At 40.5% G+C, this 21,822-nt stretch overlaps 1 protein-coding gene across 2 annotated transcripts in view; it reads right to left on the bottom strand.

The window, feature by feature from the left end:
* Positions 1 to 1,224: 1,224 nt before the first annotated feature.
* Positions 1,225 to 21,822, bottom strand: part of GLIS1 (GLIS family zinc finger 1) — a 185,202-nt gene continuing 164,604 nt past the window's right edge. For both annotated transcript variants that reach the window (XM_071750088.1, XM_071750089.1), the window contains 3 exons: positions 12,936 to 13,120; positions 5,537 to 5,704; positions 1,225 to 1,893 (listed from right to left, as the gene is read on the bottom strand). In XM_071750088.1, the coding sequence (XP_071606189.1) occupies positions 1,757 to 1,893; positions 5,537 to 5,704; positions 12,936 to 13,120 (490 nt within the window). In that variant the 3' untranslated portion in view covers positions 1,225 to 1,756. The remainder of the gene's footprint in view (positions 1,894 to 5,536; positions 5,705 to 12,935; positions 13,121 to 21,822) is intronic.

Raw genomic sequence — 21,822 nt, 5'->3', positions numbered from 1 at the left:
TCCAGCTAATTAAAGAAAAGGAATTATTTTGATTTTTGTGTCAGCCATTGCAGATTTGTTGGGCTTTGGATACTTTTTTTTTTTCCTAAGTCCTCCCTCAAAAGCTCTAGACTTTTATTGCTTGGCAGTTGTTAAGCTACCTGCCTCCTTGTTTAATGTTCTAGGAAAGAGTTCAGGCCACTTAAGTCTAAGATTTGAAAAAAAAATTAGAAATGTGATGCATCAGAGTAGATAAGCAACAGGAAAGAAAGCCAAATGTGGCAGAGATCAGAAGCAAAGCCACATGTGTAGGCTTAAAGCACAATTTGGAGCCTTCATTTTTATTCTAGTAGTGGAATGCTAAGTCAGTGCTGCCAGGCACTGCTTAGGCCAGGCAGGACAGACACAATTAATGGGTCTGCACCTGGGATCAGGCATCCTTGAGAGCATGAGAGCTTGAGGAACCTTTTATAAAAGAGTGTGTGTGTGTCCTGTAACCCCATGCATCTTGTTCTCTAGTGACTGTTAAAATTCCTGAATGTCTTAAGTTTCATTCAGATTTTTTGGGGACAAAATACTAAATTGGATACAGAGGCATCTTCATGAAAATGTGCAACCAGGCCCTGGAGAAACAAGAGCAATCCATCCATGTAGGCTTTGGGTTACTCTAAATAGAAACAAATGACAATAGATGTCCCAGCTGCCTTTGGCAGTGTCTGACTGGCTCTGCAGAGGGCTTCAGCTTGGCCACAGGGCTTGGCCACTGACTACAAGGGCTGGGATGGAGGAAAGCCCTCAGCAGGTATCCTGCTGCTAGGTCTTGTGAATGGAGAAATCCAGCAACCTGCCCCACACAGTGCAGTGTGATTGTGCCACTGATATCCCATGGGATGAGGCTGTACATTGTCTGGTGGAGGCAAAAAGCCAACCTCAGCTGCATTTAATTTTCCTCCACTGCTGATGCACCTGCTGGTGGGGGGCAGCAGGAGGGCTGGAAGATGGTGCAGAGCTGGTGGGCACCCTCAGCTGGGAAACCAGCCCATGGGGCACCCTTCTCTGTAAGGCTTCTTACCCACTGACTGACATTCTGCAGGCACCTTGGCTTCCCCTTCACCTACACTGGGATTTCTTGAGTTCACAGTGACTGAAATGCCACAGCTTTGTTTAAATCACTCTCAGGAATGTTAAGAACGTAGTGTTAGCATTTATCAGGCAGACTGATGATGTTAAGAAATGACAGTATACTTGTTTCCAGTTTTTTAATGCTTTCTTGTAAAACTGAAAATATAAAACCAGCCGAGCAAATGAAGATCTTTATATACATGAGGTCTGTGATTAAAAAAAATCCTTTTAGTTAAAAAAAAAAAAAAGAAAAAAGAAAAAAAAAAAGAGAAGGATTGACCAATGAGTTAGATGAAAACTGATTAGAGGGACCAGCATTCTCAAATTGAAACATACTTTTCAGGAAAAAAAAACCTTCTTTACAAGTTCATTATATAACTTACATTTACACTTTACTGAGAGAACTTACAAAACAAGCTGCTTGAAATGCTTCTCATTCCCTTAAAGCATGAATTCCAAAGTGCCACAGCAAAGGAACAGGTTCCAATATTATCTTATACAGACTATTCATGTATAAAATGGTTTGGTAAATGTGAGGTGTTTATTTAAATGAGCACATATAGGGATACAGACTAAATAAAAGTACTTGAACAACACCTTTGTTATTACATACATAGTTATAGGTAATATAAAGGAAACAATGTCAGCACTGCTCTTAGGTATCTGTATAGATGGAAGGAATGTGATTCAAGCAGTGATCAAAGGCGCCGTTTTGGAAGAATCCATTTTCCTCAGTCCCGTTGGAGACGATGTCTTCAGAAACACACTGAGCTTCAGAGACTGCCTCGTAGCCTGGAAGAGTGACAAGTTACATGGACATGATTTAGTACCACAGCACATATAAGGAAGGCAGCAGAGTTTGAGGCCTGGGATGATACAGTACAGCACAGTGTTAATGGAAAGACAATAGGGTTTACCATCAAAGACTTACCCAGGAGATACACAAACTGATCTCCATGGGCAGTTGTGTCACAGTAGATGAAGCTCCCACTCATTTCTGTGGAAAGCTGCCCATTTGCAAGCAAAGTGCAAGTATCAGTGTATGACTCTCTTGGGACTTCACAGTTATTATCTGAATAGGATGTCAGAACAATGAGTGGGCAAGGATCCTACTAAGTGTGCACTAAAAGTGATTCAGTCCTCTTGTTTTTGTGTTTCTCCTTTTAATGGCACTTAGGAGAAATCTTCCATGTGTCTCACAGATGCTTTTAGGATGCTGAAGAAATCTGGATCCTACATTTATTGGATCCCCACATACTGCAAAAGTGAGGTCTGCAGAAGCATGTCTGGGTCAGGACCTGTGGAAGGAGCTGTGCACTATGTTGTCCTTAACCCACCAAAGCTCTCCATGAGGTTGGGTCCTCACCTGCTGGAGCAGGCTGCTGCTCATCAGGCTACCAGAAAGCTGCCATGGTGGGGAAGAATTTATCTGTCCTCCTTTTATAATACAAAACTTCACAGCTGTGAAAAGCCTCCCTGAGCTGTGCAACCCAGTGGAAAGGACCAGGTTTGCCTGCTCCCAGGTGCTGTGGCATCTGGAGAACCAAGGAGCCTGAAACAAAAGGTCTATTGCCTACCCTAAAGGGCATTAACATTTCCTGTTATGCCCCACTATAACTTGCTTTTGCAACTGCCCAGTCAAGACTCACAAGCACATAATAATTTTACTGCAGTGCAGCTCTTTCCTTACCTCACCCCTGCTGTGTTCACCCCATGTCCTGCCCTTCTTCTTTCTGCCCCTGTCCCCACACCAAGCAGACCCTCCTGTCTGCCCATGGCCCTGCTGACATCCTGCAGGCTGGGCACCTCCTAACCTTCTCCTTCAATGGTTTATAACTCACTGCACAAACTGCCCACAGCCCCCTGCCCAAAGGACTACAGGGAACTTTGACACGTTCTGTTCAACCTTTAGGGTATGTGTGTGTCCTGTTTTATACACATTTATACACATTAACTTGTGTATTGACTTGGGTTGGGTCTTCAGAAAAGTGTCCATGTGTCAAGTTCTGACCCTGCACCCAGCCAACAGAGTCCACCTACCACAGTTTTAATAATCATCATCAGCATTAAGTCAGATGAGGCTGCACATGGAATAAGATTACTCCAGTTACTAAGTGTCTGATGTAGAAAATATCTCCTACAAATCACATCCATGTGAGCTGTATGTGAGTGTGTGGGTGCCTGATCCTGGTGGGTAAAGCCCTGGGACCTGGATCTGTTCTCTGCTTGATGGAGGAGCTCTGTGGAGCCATTGGGAAATGACTGGTTTTCTGTGCCTCAGTTTCCCCATGTGGAAAGTGAAGCTGCTTCTTCTCTTCAGCCTTTCTCTCATGCCTTCTGACCGCCCAGCTCTGCAGGTGAGTGTGAACCTAGCACTGCACCAGGCTCTGCTGGGGCCTCCCCCAGTTGTGGCAGATCCTTGAGTTTTAACACAGGCAGTCCTGATTTCAGAAAGAACTGTTGGCTCAGTCCTAAGAACTTAATTATAGGTATTTTACTATTAGGTATGTTTTCATTATTTGAGACCAAATTCTCTACTTATTTACATTTCTGCATTTTCCTATGATGTATTAATTTACTGTTAGTTTACAGGTCAGATTCTGCTGTCTGCAGAATTCTGGCATGTGTGGCCAAAAAGTCTCTGGAAGACCAACTTGGCCGCTCGTCTGCCCTGTGCTGTGTCTTTCCAAGCTGTGTGAACAGTATTTTGATCATTTTTGTCAGTGTTTATGTTATGCTAATTTCTATTTGATGAGCCTGTATACAGGGTGGATACACAACCACAAATGGACAAAACCCAAGATAAGCATACACCCTAGAAATCATTATTAGATTCGAGATAGAGTAAACTATCCAAAGTCCTGAACAGAAAATAAAAATTTATTGACTGTTAATGTGATTCATGGAACAGCTGTTTGCCAGTCACATTTGGCATTCCTGTGAGATGAGATCTCATTTAATATTAATGGGGCTATAAAAGCCTGAAAAAAAATTAATGCACGGCCTTGATGAATCTTGCAAAGCTGAATGGTTCTGTTTTACACACAAAAAGATGAGGCAAGATTTATATATTTCATATATATTTATGTTTCTGCCTTTTAAGTATTTGCATACCTCAATAACCACTCTGAAAACAAAAATATTACACAGAAACATTTCATAATAGTTTAGCCCCAGACAGAAAAATCAACTGCTGTTGAAGTTGGTGTCTTGCCATAGAATTATTCTTTGCTCCTACAATTTCTTTTGGAAAGTTTATTTAGTCTGTCCTGTAAATACTGCAGGCTGTCAATCTAAACTTGAAATTTGATGTTAGCATGAAGAACTATGTTTTAGTAACATCAAACTTACAAATAACACAAAAGAATTCAAAGCTGAAGCTGAAACCTCATCTTAAACTTTTCCCTTGTGTTTGTTACTGATGCATACACGTTCTAGTATGGAACAACAGACAAATGCATGCATGCTGTCTCTAAACAGAGTCTCCTTTAATACAAAACAAACAGGAAAGTCAACTCTAATTTTGTGGTCTGACTCAGGCTCCATTTCAAAAGAATTTTAACATATGTTTTCAGTATCGTCCTTAACTGAGGTGCCCTCCTGAATTCAGACATGGAGAAAATTTTTAGGACTTATATAAGTAAAGATTGCAGTAAATGGTAGTGTTTGATGGCTCTGACAATACTCACATTTTGTTTGATTTCAGTAATTCTGTCAATTCTTAATTGTGGCTTTAGAAGCAGAATAATACTTTACAAAAATGAAGGCTTAAATACTGAAGCATTATAGTAATGTAGCTATAATAACTTGTGGCAGATTTTACATTATGCATGTGCATAGTGTGTCCATGAATATGCATCAGCATAAACACAAAGAACACCCCAACCAATAGGAACTAACTAATATTTTTAGCTGAATTTATCAAAGCAGTGCCTTGCCCTTTGGTAAACATCAGTACTGCAAAACAAAGCCATCTTTTTATTCTTAGATGGACAGGAAGTCCCTGCTGCTGCTATTTCCTTCAGAATTGTGTTAACCATCTTCTTAACTTTGATCTGATTATAAAAGCCTGCCTGAGCATACCTGAAGAGATGTACAATGAACAGCCCACACAATCATTGCCTTGCTTGTCACCCCGAGGTGTGTGGTCTCTGTGACATCCAGCAAACGAGAGGACAGTTTGTCTATCAGTCAAATAGAGGAGGATCAAAGGAAACAAATTTGCTTTCCTTCTGGGATTTTTATAGATGCAAGTGAATTTCATTAACTCAGGTTTTAATGCAAACATATCTTTTTAATAATGATAATATGGTGATGGTGATGATGATAATAATGATGATGATGATTAATAATAATACCAATCAGAAAATGTGTTCTTTTCCCCTCCTGCTAAAAAGTATCACATATATACTTCTTTATAGGCAGAATAAGTTACCTGTTGATGCTAAAGGTGCGTTGAGTATGTGATAGCCATTCTGTCTCAGAGGATTAAAGCAATGGGATTCCCCTGTCAGCACATCACTGGTGACAGACTGGTCCATTGTTCTGTAGCAGTCTCCATAGTGGAAACAGTTTTGTATTGAGTGGAAGCTGCCTTGGTAACCTGAAAACAGATATTGCACACACATTTTTAACACTCAGGCAATGGTATTAGCTCTATTTCTGTCAGAGTATTTCATTACTATTGTGGGGGCTTTGAGTTCCTCTGTTTTAACTATGGAAAAATGATCATGCTATTCTATAGGGCGTAATAATAAAAAAGCTGCATCAGACTCAGTCTCACAACGTGCTGTGAGCTGTGATCCCCATCAAGCAGAAATCTCAAAGATGTGCTTCATTTCAAGCAGTAGATCAGCAGAATACAGTCAGCAGCCCACTTGTGTTCAAACCTAAGTAATAAGTACTCTTCTGGATCAGGTCCAGGATGCTCAGCTCATAAGGGAATGTGTCTATAATGAATTAATTTTAATTTAAACACAATCATGCAATATTGAAATGAATAACATTGCTTTGTTTTCAGTTAAGTCCTTTCCCATCCAGTGTGCATTATGTGCTGCTGGGTACAGAACGATTTATTCAAAATGCCTTTAAGAGTACCTTAAACCTCTGCTTTCTCAGACTGCTCTTGTTTCAAATTAAACCCCTTTCACTGAACACAGGGGGCCACAGTCTGCTAGTAAAATTGAACTAGAGGTGCAGAACTGACTCCAGATGGAGATCAGGAGAAGACTGACTTGAGCTAGGGGCTCTTCTTGCTTCTGAAAGGTGCTGAGATAAATCTGTATGGTCTCTGCCTGCCTCAGTTGTTCTGCTTTTGGGGCATGTTTAGCTTCTGCCTGCCGCATACCCTACATTTCTTGTCTCATGCTCTTTTTTCTTTTTTTTAAATATAGTTCTGCCAGTTGATCAGCAGCTTGGTTTTTTGCCAGCAGAAGCTGTGATTGAGTTGTACACAATAGAAGAGGATATTTAACAGTAAAGGAATTGCTGGGAAAGTAAAGGGAACGAATTGCTGAGGAAGGAATTTTGCAACTTACAAGTTTGTGCCAACATCCTAAAAGAAAATGTTATTTCCCCCCATAAGTATGCCAAAAGATTTATACCAGCCATGGCCTGATTTAATTCTCTCTCTTCCTTCTGCCTCTATAACTTCGTCCTCATTCCAGGTGCATCACACATTAACTGCACATTCACAGTAAATATCCTTTTTCCTATCTTCTCTGAAAGTCCCTTCTGAAATGATGCTCTGTCCCTTACATCTGTCCCTACAGTCAACCAAGTTGGGCTTAAAATTGAGTAGATTGTGCTGTCAAGATTTTCCTCCAATTGCCAGAAAAACATGGAGCTGTTGTATTTCTTCCCTCAGTCTTACTCATACTGAAACATTGCCAAAGGAACTACTACAAAAGCTCCAGGTAGTTCAATCAAACACAGACACAACCAGAACTTCAGCTGACAGAGGTCAGCAGAACTCCCCTCACCAGTGGAAGGCTTGGCCTGCTGGGCCAGTTGTGCAGCTTTCCAGTCTGTTTGTTTAGAAATGAAATATCTGTGCCTATCACCAGAGCACCTGGGTGCTGGACAGGGTGGAATTTGTCCCTAACAAATCATGCAGTGTATAAGCTTTTTCCTGTTGAGAAAGATCTCCTGTCTTTTTCTACCCTTCCCTTTTACTACCAAAGTTTGACCAAGTAGATGTATCAGGCAAAGCTTAGGGTCTGTCTGTTCATTCTGCTGTTGTTTTTCTAAGGTGGTAATAAATAAGGCTAAGTGAGGCAATTTTTTAATAGAAATGCAATGAACTCATCAAGTGTTGAAAGATTTGCTCTGAGGTTTCACAGTTTAGTATGTGTTTTGGCAGAATCTCCAAGGATTAGATTATTTGTTTCTTGAGAACCTGCGATCCTCTACCACAAAATACCTGAACTGTTGATACCCAGGATTGGGGAAGTCCTGATGGATGGCTGGGTTAGATAAAGACACTTTGCACACTGTACCAAAGCTGCTCGTGCCTCCTGCTCTGTAGAAGAAGGCCCAGAAATTTGGAAAACTGAGTATGAAATGGTGCATGCACTTCCTTGGAATAAATAGGCAGCCACCTCTATTTACTGTCTAAAGAGTCTGGCTCAAGAAACCAAAGACCTCTTATGAGGCAGCAAAGCAATCTTTTGATGTGGTTTTAGGTACAGTGCTTTACTGATCGGCTTTTGATAATTACCCTGACTTTTCTGTTTCCAAGACATGAGCTTGCTGTAAGTCTTCTAAAAATACATCCCTTTGAGTTGAGCAGTGAAAAAAAATGAGACACTTGGCTTCAGAGGAGGTATAACTGGTTGCAGAGAGCACTTATATGCATTGCTTGAGAAAAAAACTGAACCTTTTCCAGAATGTCTGCTACACGCATCACTTCTAGGGAAGGCACGACATGTGTTTTCTCTGTCTCTGTAATCACTGCCCTTTTGTATGCTCCCAGGCTTGCCTTTGTTAAATCAATTAAATATCTTTCTGATCTAGAGGGCTGGCACAGTGGCTTAGAAAATCAGAGAACAGCCAAGCAGCCAAGCATGACAGAACTGGATTGAAACTAGTTTGGTTCAGGGTTTTCTCAAGACCTGTGGGTGAGGTTTTCATTTGAAGTGTTTTAAGTTTCACTGTCTAGTTGCTTGAGAAAAAATACCTGAGGCAGGGAACTGCCTCAGACTCAGAAGCCTGGAAAAGAACTGCCAAAAGTGATCAGATTCCCCTTTGGATTGCAGTAGCAATCCCTCAGCATCACTCTGTGATAATGTGAAAATGCAGCACAAAAGTGTTACTGGAACTGTCCAATGAAGAGCTCCAGTGTAGGAAAACATTTGTGTTATTACACTGTTGTACTCACCAGGACCAAATTCCTGCTAAGTGTTTTCCAAAGAAAATGCATGTCATTTCCTGTTCCAATGGCCTTGCAGAAGTGGTAAATGCAGGTAGGAAACTAAAGAAATATGATGGAGGAAGGGAAAGGTTGCAGCAAGAACTTTAGTCAGGTAGAACAAACCATGACACTAAAAATGGGACTTTAACCCCTCTGATCTGAGCAGTAAAATGAAAACTTACTTCCTTTATCATTAGATTAGAAATAATGAGGCAGTGAGATCCTGTAGGAAGGGGACAGAGGCTTCATGGAAAGTATTCTCTGTGTGTGGAAAAGGCACAGGGATGGCTATGGGAGAAGTGGACTACAAGGCAGGTAGCTGCTTCCTTGAGGATGAAAGGCAAAGGAGAAAGAAAGATGGAGACAGCCAATAGCTTTAGCAATTGCAAAAAAAGTGAGGGGAAGAGATGGGACTGGCACTGATTCTTCACTCCTGTGACTGATGACAGGACTCAGGGAAATGATAAGAAGCTGAATCAGGGGAGGCTTAGGTTAGATATTAGGAAAAGGTTTTTCACCCAGAGGGTGGTTGAGCAATGGAACAGGCTCCCCAGGGAAGTGGGAGCACCAAGCCTGCCTGAGTTGGAAGCATTTGGATGATGGTGTGATCCTGGGGGTGCCCTACACAGGGACAGGAGTTGGACTTGATCCTGATGGTTTGTTCCAACTCAGCAGATTTGATGAAAGGTGGAGGCTTAAGGCAGCTCTTCTGTATAGACAAGAATATCACTGAGTGAGACAGTGCCAGCTTTATCCCTTATGCAGGGGTTTCACAGCAGACAGTTGCCTGCCTGGTTGGAGACCTACCAGCAGGCACTTGGATTTCTCTTCAGTGTGTTTACATGACTCACCTTCAGCATAACCTCTCACATGACTGTGTGGAGGTTTCAGGGGAAGTGATAGAAGTAGTGGTTTAGTCAGCAGGACTCTGGCCTTACATCTGAAACACTAAAGGACTGCAAGTGGTGAACCTGATCTGCAGTTCCACTGCTAGGATGTATAGAAAGATGTGCAGGATGTTCCCTGTACTTAAACTGGGAAGGAAGCAACACTTGGGTTGGAAGAAATGCGCTTGTGTCTTTGAAAATGTAGCCAGCTGAATGTCAGTCCTGGAAGGTGGAAATGAGTCTTGGAGTGACTGAAATTCCATACCTCCAGGTTTCAGGGTGGCAGGACCAGGGAGCTGCTATGTCAGGAAGATTTTTTTCATGACTTCTTCTATACTTTCTATACCCCATGGCACAGCTACAGAGGCACAATCAGAGAGTTCCCTTTAGCACCAGGTATGTTGGCTCATGCTGGTGGCCTGGCCTGGCTCAAGAAGGATTCAGTCTTTTCTGGAGGATCTGAGCCTCACGCATCTTTTATGCTATTAAAAAGGGAAACTTGCCAGCTTGTTTAAATGCTAAGTGTTCCGGAAAACCAAAGTCATTAAACAAGAGATGGAAAGGCCATGTGAGTTTAAGCAACCACAATGACTTCTGTAATAAGGGGTGCTCTTGCCAGATAAGGTTTCCTCCATTTTACATAACCACAGGAAATGAAACTTGTTGCTTGCAGGCAATACAATGTTTGATTTGCATTTGCAACGCAAGGCAGAGTTTTACTACATTTATACAATTTTTAAGTGTGCAGTATGAAACATAGGGGCTTTTGATTTATTTCATTCAGTTGTGGGTTCCTTTAGATTTTTTTGACATGCTTTACACATAAAGTATTAGGAATTAAGATAGGATTAAAATCCCATAACCAGTGGTTCAATTAACAACCACATATGGTTGATTAGAATAAACTAAACATGGAGCATTTTTTACTGGTTCTTAAAAAAGACTCCCTTCAGTGGTTAACTTATGATGTAAGCAATAACACTTGTCTGGTGCTAACATCCCTGCTTCTTCTAGGAGAGCAAAACTGTAATACCAACTTGGCAACAAGTGTTTGACCAATATTTTTTTTTCCACACGGCTTTCAGGTTTTCCTTCGGTTTTGATTTAAAGCAAAATTTTTCTAAGGTTAATTTTCAAGTGAAGAATTTACTGACTGTCCTGTCAGTTTAAACGATCACTATTAAATGTTTTATGTACAGTAGACATAGAAATATAACAGTTAATAAAGGAATAAACTGAGTTCCAAACACAACATTTGGTTAAAATCTTGCTTTGAAATAATTTGTGACAGAAAAGCTGCAGCTAGCCACTTCACAGTGCACTGACTGCCTCTGTTTCTCTAAGAAACAGCCTAGAAAACTTCAAGCAGCTTTAAAATGAATGATGTAATGAGCAAATAATTGGAATATGCCCATTAAATGCCATCTTGTTATGTCATGTCATTTACATGTATGTGCAAATAAATCTCAGCTTTTCAAATTCCATAAAATTTCTGACAAGGAATCATGTCAGGTATAAATAACCACAGGATGCCATTGCCTGCCAAATTCTTTCAGCATGTAATAATTTCCATGTGATCTTACTACAGCAAGGTTTAAACATATAAATAATGTCAGCTTGTTCTTTCATTATCAATATTTCTGCTACCAGCTTGACGAAGCTTGCTGTCTTCTAAAAATTTCAGCTCCAGAGTGTTTATATACTTCCATACAAATGACAAGTTCTACAGTTGGATTTACATACTCTTCTGTTTTCTGGCAAAAATTTTAAACTCCCAAATTACTACAGATTCCATTAGAAAACTGCCTGTTAATGAACTGAGATGCAAAAAAGATGTAGAGCGAGCACAGCTAAGTACAGGTTACAGATCAATTGATTTCAAAGGCTGCTAATCAAAATTGATTTTGAATGACCATTTCCATAATGAATTTATAATAATACTTCAACATTTGGCCAAAGTGGAAAATTATTGCTTTTTCAAAACCACACAACATAACACTTAGAAAGCAACAATTCATTCAAAAGGAAATGTGGTTTTCGTAAGGAATAAAGTCAATTTATTTAAGTGGTTCAAAACTTGTTCTGTCTGTGCATTTGTTTCTGCCTAGTAATGAGCTGCTAAACTTTCCTCTTGTGGCTTGTAGTTATTTAGCTCATTATAGTAACATAATCATATATCATTATATGCTATCATAAATCTGCCACTTTTCCCTTACAGAGTTAATCTTTTTAAATTGAATAATCTGTTGAGCATCAGGTTGAGTTAGTTTTTTCTTTGGCACAAATCATTTAATAGAATACACACTTTAACTTTTCAAACTAAGGCAGTCCAACCAAAGAGTAAAAATACTCCTCAGAGAATGAAAGAGGGGCAGAGGGAACTGCTGGGATCCTGAACCCCATTACAGCTGTGAATTGCTCTCTGGTTTGTGCTCAACTCCTGTGTTTCAGACCTTGCCTTAGCATATACTGAGAGAGAGCAAACCTCCTGTTTTGCCCACTGGTAAATGGATCACATGTGATACTTTGCCAGCCAAAAATGACCTTATACAAATGACAGTACAGCTGTGAAATGAGTTTCAAAAAGCTGGTTATCTGCCTGTATAAACTTACACGCTTGGTTGTGCTTGCAACCAGACAGATGTCCTGCACACTTCTTTACTGTGAATATTTACCACACTTAAGCAGCATACCATCTGGATTATATAACATATTTCTTAAATATGCAAGCTCCTGTTACTGGAAGAATCTGTGACAATAATATCTTTGGCTAATTTATGCCTCAAAAATTGAAGAAACATTAATTAGTCCCCATGGCAGAACAGTGGGTAAATGGGTAGAATAGATAAATAAGCTCCCAATTTAAAAGGTTGGGTCATTCAATAAAAAAAAAATGTTTTAAATTAAGCACTGGGACAATTGCTTTATTGCTCCCAGTCCTGTCCTCAAATCATACTGGCACTCCACACTTGTACAAAATGCCTTTGCATATTATTATATAAAATAATGGAGATACCAAACTTCCAAAAAAAAATACTAAACAATTTTTTCTTTGTCTAAGCTCATGGCTAGTGCATCACTGTTGGTAGGCTGAGCAGGACATTGCCAAGGTGTACTTCAGCCTATGTATTTTGGGAGTGGATGGTTCTTGCTCTGGCAGGATCACTCTACAAGCTGATGGAAGGCTGGATGAGCAGTCTGGGGAGGTGCACAGCAAGTAGCTATCTACTGCATGGTGAGGGCAATTCCTTATTGATGATTAAGGAGTGAGTCTGGGCTAAATATTTCACTTCTCTTTAAATGAAGAAATTACTTGAAGTTATTTGGGTGCACAAGTCATTCTTGTAGGGCCCGTTTTGAAAACACATCCCAAAACTCAATTAAATGCAAAAGATTGACTGTTGTGAAACTTGCTCTGTATGTAGAATAAGCCACTTAAAAAATTGGAATTCCCATTGAAAAGCTGTCAGTCCCCTGAATAAAACAGTACTGGCCAAAAATGTAAAACCTGTAAAAAAAAAAGAGGGAAGAATTACCTTGAGATCCCTGCTGTACAGTCTGGTTTTGAAACTGAGCATACGGTTTATTTGGTATTCCAGAAAATTGCTGCCCATTTGGTGACTGGCTGTGGGATGATGGAGAGCCGTGTTTCTGCAATAGGGAAGGAGGAACTAATGCTTTCAGGGGGCTGACAAGTGGTGAGATTATGTTGGGAGCAAGCCTAGAAAAAGAAAAGACAGAAAAACTTCACATATCACATCACAGTATGGGAAAATGAAATACTGTTGGCCCTATATCCATGACAGCCAAACTATAGAAAATGTTTACTTTGCAGGTACAAATTATATTTTTAAAAAAAGTTAACAATGCAGTGCTGCTTTCTGGTATTCATTAGGAGGAAAGGGAGTTACATTGACTTCCCATACCAGCCATAATGATGGGATAAGAATGACACCACTCCTCAGTGAGCAACTTAAGACACAGTTCAGTGTTAATTTAAAATCTCCTCAGCTGAGATATATGGCCAGCAAAAAGAAGTGGATGATGTAGTTAGAGAGAGAGTCCAAGTGCCTTCAGAGCTGTAATGGGGTAAAGCTTTACACCCCAGTTTCAGTCAAGACAAAACCATCTTATGCTTATTCCCCACAAAGGATTTTTTTAGACTTAGAACTGCAGCAGGTGGTACTGTCCTTTCAAAGAAAAACCCTGAGTAAGTGTTTGCCCGTGGCAGCACTGCTCTGTGGATAACTGAGGAATGGTTGTATCTAAGAGATGGAAAATTCCCCCAGATACCTGGGACTTGGGCCAGCACAGGAGCACGGGGGCAGTCATGCTCAGGGAACCAAACCTGAGCCAACATTCCCACAAGAAACTGGAGGAAGAGCCTCCATGACCCACTTCCATGAAATCCCTGGCATCCTCTGCCACTGGTGGAGCAGAGAAGCTTCAGTGCTTCCTCCCTGCCACTACACCACTGTCCCACAGGCAGCTGGCCCAGAAAGGTCAAACTCTTTACCAGAGAAGTGTCTGCTGGCCATACACAGGCAGCAAGTGACATGGTGCAGAAGATGGCACCAACAACCTGGCCACTCATACAAGCCTCTTGTAGAGCTAAGCCTATAAATGGATAACCAGGTCTAAATTGGATTTTTTCCCCTCCTATGGCAGCTGTGACAAATGGCCTTATGCTCCATAGTCCAGTGTTACACTGCCAAATGTGGGAGCCATATGTTCAACATACACTCTCTGCTGCTTCTGGAGCTTTTGCTAAACATAAGAAGCAGCTCTTTGAGAAGCACTAGAACCTTCAGATGCCAAAAAATCCACCTGTCTGTCTGAGAGCCACCTTGTTGAAACTTCACAGCCACAGGTCCTGAGGTGTAAAAATAAAAATATCCCTGCAGTTTATAATATATGTCGCTTGGATGGAAAAAAAAATACTGAGCAAAAACTATAGCAGGCACACAAAGAATCAGCTACAAAAATTTACAGCTATCACTGGTGTCTTCCTTTACCACTGCACAAGCCATTTAAACACCATAAAACATGATTTGCAATAGCAGTCACCAACTTACATGACTTCTTCTTGGAGCAGTGAGGATTACACTTGGGGAGTGAAGCTACGCTTGACTTAGGGCAAAGCACTACATGGGAGCATTCAAGAGGTAAATATAGATGAACTGTGAATTAACGGCGACAACATCTTAATCAAATCTAACATGAGGCACAGAGGAACACTGCCAAAAGCTGTCACAGTGACACCCTATTAGAAGGGGCTTAAATAAATCAACCAGTCAAAGCCCATCCTATGCTGAAATAATTCCATCTCCCAAAGCAGGAAAATAAGGCGTATAATACAAACCACAGAGACTCTGAATATCCCCCAGCTGAAGAAATAAACCAGTATTGTTAAGTGGTTGAAGGCAAGGATATTTTCCAGCCATATATGTAAGAACTGGAAAATCAATTTTTCATGAGAAAGGTAACGCTGTCCCCAATAAGCAGTGATCAGCAAGTATGTAAAACAAAAAGAAAGTGGAATTTTAAAAGCCAACATGCAAAAAAGAAAACAAGAAAAACCTACACCTTACCTGTGTTTTGGTTGAAGTGCTTATTAAAAAGAGCTCAGGAACCTGGGGGTTGCAGAGATGGTAAAAAAGGGACAGGGAATATGTGGGTGCAGGGAGTGCAGGGGCCACCTGTGCCCTCTTCAGGTCAGAGACACAAAATGCTCTCAGGAGTCTGAACTGCTGGAGATGGGTGCTTGGGGGTAATAACGGAGTGTATCTCTCTGCTGAGAAGCAGCTAAAGGCTAAGGTAGGCTCCCATGGGGCTGTAGTTTTTCCCCAAATGTCTCAGCAGAGAAACAGCTTCATACGAATGAGCTGTTGTGCAGCCCAGTTACAAGTTACACCTTCTGCAAATGCTCTCAAGTGCTGGTGTGTGGTGAAGCTGGGGATGTCATTATCTTCTGGGACCTGCAGAAAAGCCTCTGCTACCACCTCTGCTAAGGCTGCAAGGGAGTGCTGGCAAAGCACAGCCACAGATTACAAAATGGTCACCATCCCCTTCAAATGGCACACACAGGGACATTGTCCTCGACATGCCAGAAATGCTATTAGAAGCCTGGAAATGCTTCTATCTGAAAGATTTAAAAGCTTGCAGTTGTTTTCGTTGGAAAGATAATAGCTAAAAGAGATCCTGATAGTGACATTTATGTGGATAATGACCACACACACATTTAAAAGAGAAACAAAAGATGTTCTAAAAACTCCAAGGCTCGGATGAGCCAGAAACCACTCTGAATGAGAGAGCAAAATACTTCTGGTGAGCGAGGACTCTGCAACTGCCTGTGTTGGGTTTCCTCTGCCTTATCCTGAAATGTCTTGTCCTGGCTACTGCTGGGAAAAGCAGCACCCCACAGGGCCCTGCTCGGCTTCTCTCTGTCGAGTGCTTTGTTCGGGTGGTCAGGCAATCACATTTTTTAATTCTATGCAAATACGTTGCATGTCAAACAAAAATGATACATGTAAGGTGTCCAGCTGTGGGAATACTGAAAATCCCAGCCTCCCTACCCAGTTTAACTACTCCCAGAGGTTACTGAATTCTTCACCATGTGAGAAGAATATAGCAGTTTTCCTTGTTATTTCTAAAGCTGTGCTTCTCCCCAGTCACACCCTTTTGCATTCCTGTTTTTCCTGGGTGTGTCAGGGTAGCACTGATGCCTCACAGCTTTTGAAATGCCAGGTTAAGAGCAGATTCCCCAGGTGAGATTCCCCATGCCAGGCAGGAGGGGTGCAGAGGGGCTGAAGCCCAGCACATGGCTATCTGCAGGAATCCCATATCCCAGGAGTTTATGGAACTTGCAACAGGAACTTGAGCTGAAACCCTAAAATCTCCTTGTAACATTTGACCATGGCTGCCTCCTCTGCAAGAAGTGGATTTCATACAATTGAGCACATCACTGTAAAATCTACTATATTCTGCTCACCTCTCCCATACTGAGAATTTAACATGTTTCCCATAATTTAAGGCAGACCTTTTTAGCTAGGAAAGAGCTTTGCTTAGCAGAAAAACCTGGCTATATTAGAAGAGTGGCCAGTGATAGGATTTGTCTCCTTAAAATAGTCATCACAATGCCTACAGCTCAAGCTTGGTCCCTAAAATTTTATTTTGTGTGTATGGATTTTGTGTGAATGTGCTCTGGCACACGCACGGAGAATTTTTTCATCTGCTGTCCAGTTCCCACTGCCTTGTTCTTAATTCTCTTCTGAATATTTGCCTGCTAATTAGGTTGCTGTGATACCCAAGTTGTTTAAAGAGAGGAGAAATCATTCCTGATACAATCTGAACAGAAAAGAGCTTAAAAGGAGATGCCTTCTGTGTGGAAGAAACACTAAACTACTTACACAAGGAACTCAGCTGGATACATTAAAAATTCCCAGGCAGTAGCTCAGGCATATACGTTTCAATAACTAATAGCCTGGACATTTCCTGTTAATCCTGTACTGCAACCACAGTTTGCTTTGGTTTAGATATTAATAATAAATATATACCATATATTTTATTTTAATTGTAACTTGTATAATTCAGTAAATTTTCAGGTCCTTGTGGGGCCTTTTAATATATCTGTGCCTATATATAGTGTTGTGGTTTCCCTATATAGAGATATATAAAAATATATATCTCACACACGTATAAAAAAAATTCCTTATCCTTCCTTAATTCTTTAATTTTGAGGGCTCCTGGCTACACAAAATACTTCTGTTCAGGAGGATAAAACTTTGCTATCTCCCTAACAACTTTGTGACAAAGCTCAGAGGAATCAACAGTTCCTACAGATGACCTGGTACAGCTGATGCAGTCTGACTGCTGATTTAGTCTACGCTGTCTTCCAAGGATGCTTGATGGTAAATACTGAGAAACTCAAGCAACAAATTAACCCACTGCAGGGCATTTACTACTCCATTATCAGAAACCATATGTTCCTTATGTGACAGGAAACTTGTTAACCATTTACCTAGCCATGACTTCCTAGAAACTAATGAAGTTACTAGCAAGTCCTCCTTGAATGCAGCAGATTTCCAGTTGCCTGCTTGACCAGAGCTTTGCTGTATGCAATACATGATGCAGGCAGGAATGCTTTTTCACCTGAAGATGCATTTTGTTGACTTTGGACCCCATGACCATGAGGGCTTCTCAATCCCTGTCATATAGAGAGGTCTGAGCCCAAAGCATCTACATTCCTTAGATATGCTGACTGGTTTTAAACTTACCATATCTTTTGGGAACATCAGTGTTGTGGGAATAATGTTCAACTTTCTTGAGCAGTGACAGCAACAGGAAGGAAACAACACAGTCAGATGCAGGAAGAATCTACTTATTAATGACCATATGATACAGAGAGGTGAAACCAGCTCAGTTTTGACACGCTGAGTTATCATGGGAACTCAAAACTAAAGAGATACTAGAATAGTAAGGCAAGGTTTTCTTACAAAGTAAATCTGGCAAAACTAGAAGCCTGCCACTGAAAGAAGAGAATTTCAAATGCAGTTTTTCAGACTACAAGGGTGCATGGGAGGAGCCCGCCACCGCCTCTCCCCTCTGCCCAAGACACAGGGCACGCACCACAGAGAGAGCCAGGTCAGCTTGAAACAAAAGGAACATTTTGCTCACACAGCATGCCCTGGCCTGTGGCAGTCATAGCCACAGGAAGTCACAGAATCAAACAAAATACCTAGGGTTTGTTTAATAGGGAACTGAATAATTGAATGGCCAAAACCAACATTTCCATGCTAGGCGAGGGGTAATCAAATCTTGTGCTTTGGGATGTAAACTGATCACCTAAGGAGTCAGAGAGGAATTCTCCTTTCTCTTCACTCATCGTACAGCTTTGTATGATTGACCAGGTATTGGGAGTTTTTTCAAATTCCCTTTGAAGCACCATGTGTAGGATGGTGCTGAAGACATAATACTGCTCATGGGGGACATCAGGTGGAACTGCAGATATAATGCACTCCTCTCCTGAGGATGCATTAGCAGACAATTAAGTAAAAAGACTAATCAGAAAAATCTTATGTAATACCTTCATCCACACAACTGACAGAAAACTAATAGAAGAACTGATCCTAACTTGAGACCATACCTTGTCTATGATACTATTCATATTTCTGCACCATGCTGAACATGTGGTGTTAAAATACTCTTAAAATACTGTCTTAAAAATACTCAGCTTCCCTAAGGAAGCTCTTGAAGCCAGATGGGATCCTACCTACAAAGAGTCATTAAACCAAGTGTTAGATATAGACAAGGAGCCAATTCCTCACCTAAACTGCAAAGCATTTTTCATCTCAATGGGAACTCACAGAAATCAGGATCTTAACAGAGGGTTTTTGTAAAAGAAAATTAAAAGCCAAAACATAGCAGATATTAGCCTGCCTTCTCTCTTGTTTTATGAAGTGCATACTTTTAAGAATCTCAAACAGAAATCCCAGAAACACTTTTATATACATCTTCTTGTAAACATCTATATTTTTTGGATTATGAAAGTTCATATTAAATTGTAAGGCTTATGTGAAGAAACTGTCTAGGTACACCATGAGTTAACAGTGATCTATAGAAAAGACACCTATTGGGCTACAAATACTATCTTGTTTCAGCATTATTTATCCTGCCTCCAGGTTCAGCCTCCCCAAGTAGGCAGTGGTGTGTAAGAATTTGAGTATTTTCACAGCACATGCCAAATGTCTTGATCCAATATTACTGCAACATAAAGAACCAAAAAATAAATATGTTATTGACATTGATTTTTCTGAGCTTTCTGTCAGGATGTCAGGATATGTTTTCTATATTAATTCACAGTACTTAGTCTCAGTAAGAAACAGTTTTACACTTTGCTTTAGGCAGACTTCATTCAAAAGCAGTTCCTGGATAGATTAACACAGAACAAGAAGTGGTAAAGCCAGATTTTGAGATGCTGTAAGATGAGCTTTTTCATTATCTAGTTCATTATCTCAACAGAGGTAACTACACAAAAACCTACACAGAGTATACTTAGTTGGTAAATACTGAAAGGAATTGAAAATTGAAAAATAATGCAAATACAAGCAAACTAAGATTCTTGTATAATAAATGGGAATGAAGTGTAACCACAAAACAGAAATATCTAAGATAGGGATGTTTCCAATATGAAAACTGTCTGGGGTTTTGATTTTTTTTTTATGATGTGATGGTTTGATTGGCAGATTCCTCAGTTAGACAAAGAACCTCAACCCATATCCCATTCAGTTCAATGGAAACAGGTCCAAATCCAGACTGAAAAACAGCTGTCCCATATCTAGAATGATTTTTGGTGTATTTTGGGTTATAAAACCATCTTGTAATACAGTTCTCATGCATAGCTTATCATCACATTAAACAATCTTTACCTTGACAATTCTATTTAATAATAATAATAATTCCATTTAACTTGTATTAATATGACAAGAAGTGTTTAATAAATCAACAGAGCGAGAAGTACAAAGCAAAGAAGCTCCACCTTTTATCCTAGCTGACTTGTGCAGTGTCACAGCAAGTTACAAAATTTGAGATTTTTGTGAAACCAGGTTCTACCACAAAACACAGCATGCCAACCACTTCATTCATAAAATCTCTCCCCCAAGCATTATAGTTACTTATATTGTGAGAAAGTCCAATTCAGTTCCAGGACTAGGAGATTTTTATTTTTTTTTTTAATGGGGGAAAAAAAAACTTAACACTGATTTTCATCTCTCCCCATAATATTAAAAATGATGTGTAAAGCTCTGCTAATCTGGTCTCTGGATAGCGCCCAATCTCTTGCCACGTGTTTCTGTTCTGGGTCTTGCCCTACGGGAATTTCTGTCAGCACATGCTCAGGAAACAGTTATACTGTTCACTTTCTTTTTTTTTTTTTAAGATGGACTCTATCTGAAGTTTGGTGAACCTTTGCACTAATCACTGCCAGGTGCCTCTGGCTATGTGTCTGGAATGCAAGGAATCTTTTCCTTCTCTCCCTCTTTCTTCCTTTCTCTCTTCCCCCCTTCTCCCTGAAACAATAAATCCTTCACTGCAGATCACCTTGCTGAGCATCATTGCTTTTTATTACCCTTTTCTATAAACAATGAGCAAACAAGTTGCTGGGCTGGGACAGGCGGCCCCTGTCCCTGCTGGACAGACACTGTGTTTCTGTTCCTCTGTCCTCACTGTGCTTGTGCCCAGCTTGAGTAGGTGACAGCTGTGGACTCCAGCTCTATTCCTACCCCTGCTACAGTGCAGCGTGTGACATCCCTGTGTGTAACATCTCTAAAGTAGGGATGTCAGCCACTTCCCTTGCATCTAGATAAATACCAGATACAAGTTTTCATTCAGAGCATTGCCTTGGATAATTTTAATCCAGTTCTGCTTCTTCACTCACCCATCAACATGTGCCTGTACAAGGAGTGCAGGAGCCAGTTAGCTGTGAGGAGTAAGAGGGGCTTCATCAACATTATGGAGAATTCTATCTACAGGACCTTTAATGTGACTGAAGATTCTTAGGTCATTTAATTCCTTTAGAGTATTCTTAATAAGACCAATCAACAGTGGTAGGAAAAAAGATTCAAGTTCAAAATTGCACGGCAGCCAAAGGAATCCCTTCTTGGTACACACCAAAGCTTTCTGTGTGGGCTTTCCCTTCAGTTCCAGACTGACTGAAATACTCACAACCTCTCCTGACAAATACACAAGCAAGTTTCAGTTGGGCCTAAAACATAATTCAGTATTTTGTAATGCTTTTCCTTACCTGCACAAATTCACACATATACACAAACTCACAGATATATCCCAATGTTTTTTTCTATGTTAAATTAAGCTCTCCACAATTTTTCTGACCTGGCATGTGCAATTTCTACAGAGCAGTTAATCACAGCAATCATCATGGGAACTGGGCCAATATAAAAGACATTTCTGTTTATAGGGGCTTGTAGAATAATCTTTGAAATGAAGCTGATGAATCAGTGCAGTGGAAGCTGCTACATGTAAGGGAGAGTTGAAAACCTATTCTTGCCAACAATCTAGCAGGGAAATGCATTTCAAAAGTAGAAATAACTCCTTATCAATGTAGTCAAAGAAATATCAGAACATATTTAAATAACAAGCACTGTCTTTGGTTCAGATGATTGCCAGGAAGTCAATTACAAAGACATGCAATCAAACACAGATATTGTCTGCTCAGTGTTATCTGGCCTGTACTGCATGCTGGGCTGATCTGTCTTATTATAGTCATTTAAGGTCATTATCCTCTGGCAAACAGGCAGCAAGATGCTTCCAGGTGCAGGTAGATCCTGTACAGGTAGCTGATGTTTGCTTTTGTCAATACTGAGTAGTGGGAGATGTTAAGGTAACTTAATAATTTGGTTTACATCT

Source organism: Heliangelus exortis, chromosome 8, assembly GCF_036169615.1.
Source record: "Heliangelus exortis chromosome 8, bHelExo1.hap1, whole genome shotgun sequence".
Classification (NCBI taxonomy): Eukaryota; Metazoa; Chordata; class Aves; order Apodiformes; family Trochilidae; genus Heliangelus; species Heliangelus exortis.
This window is presented reverse-complemented; position numbering and strand designations above follow the sequence as displayed.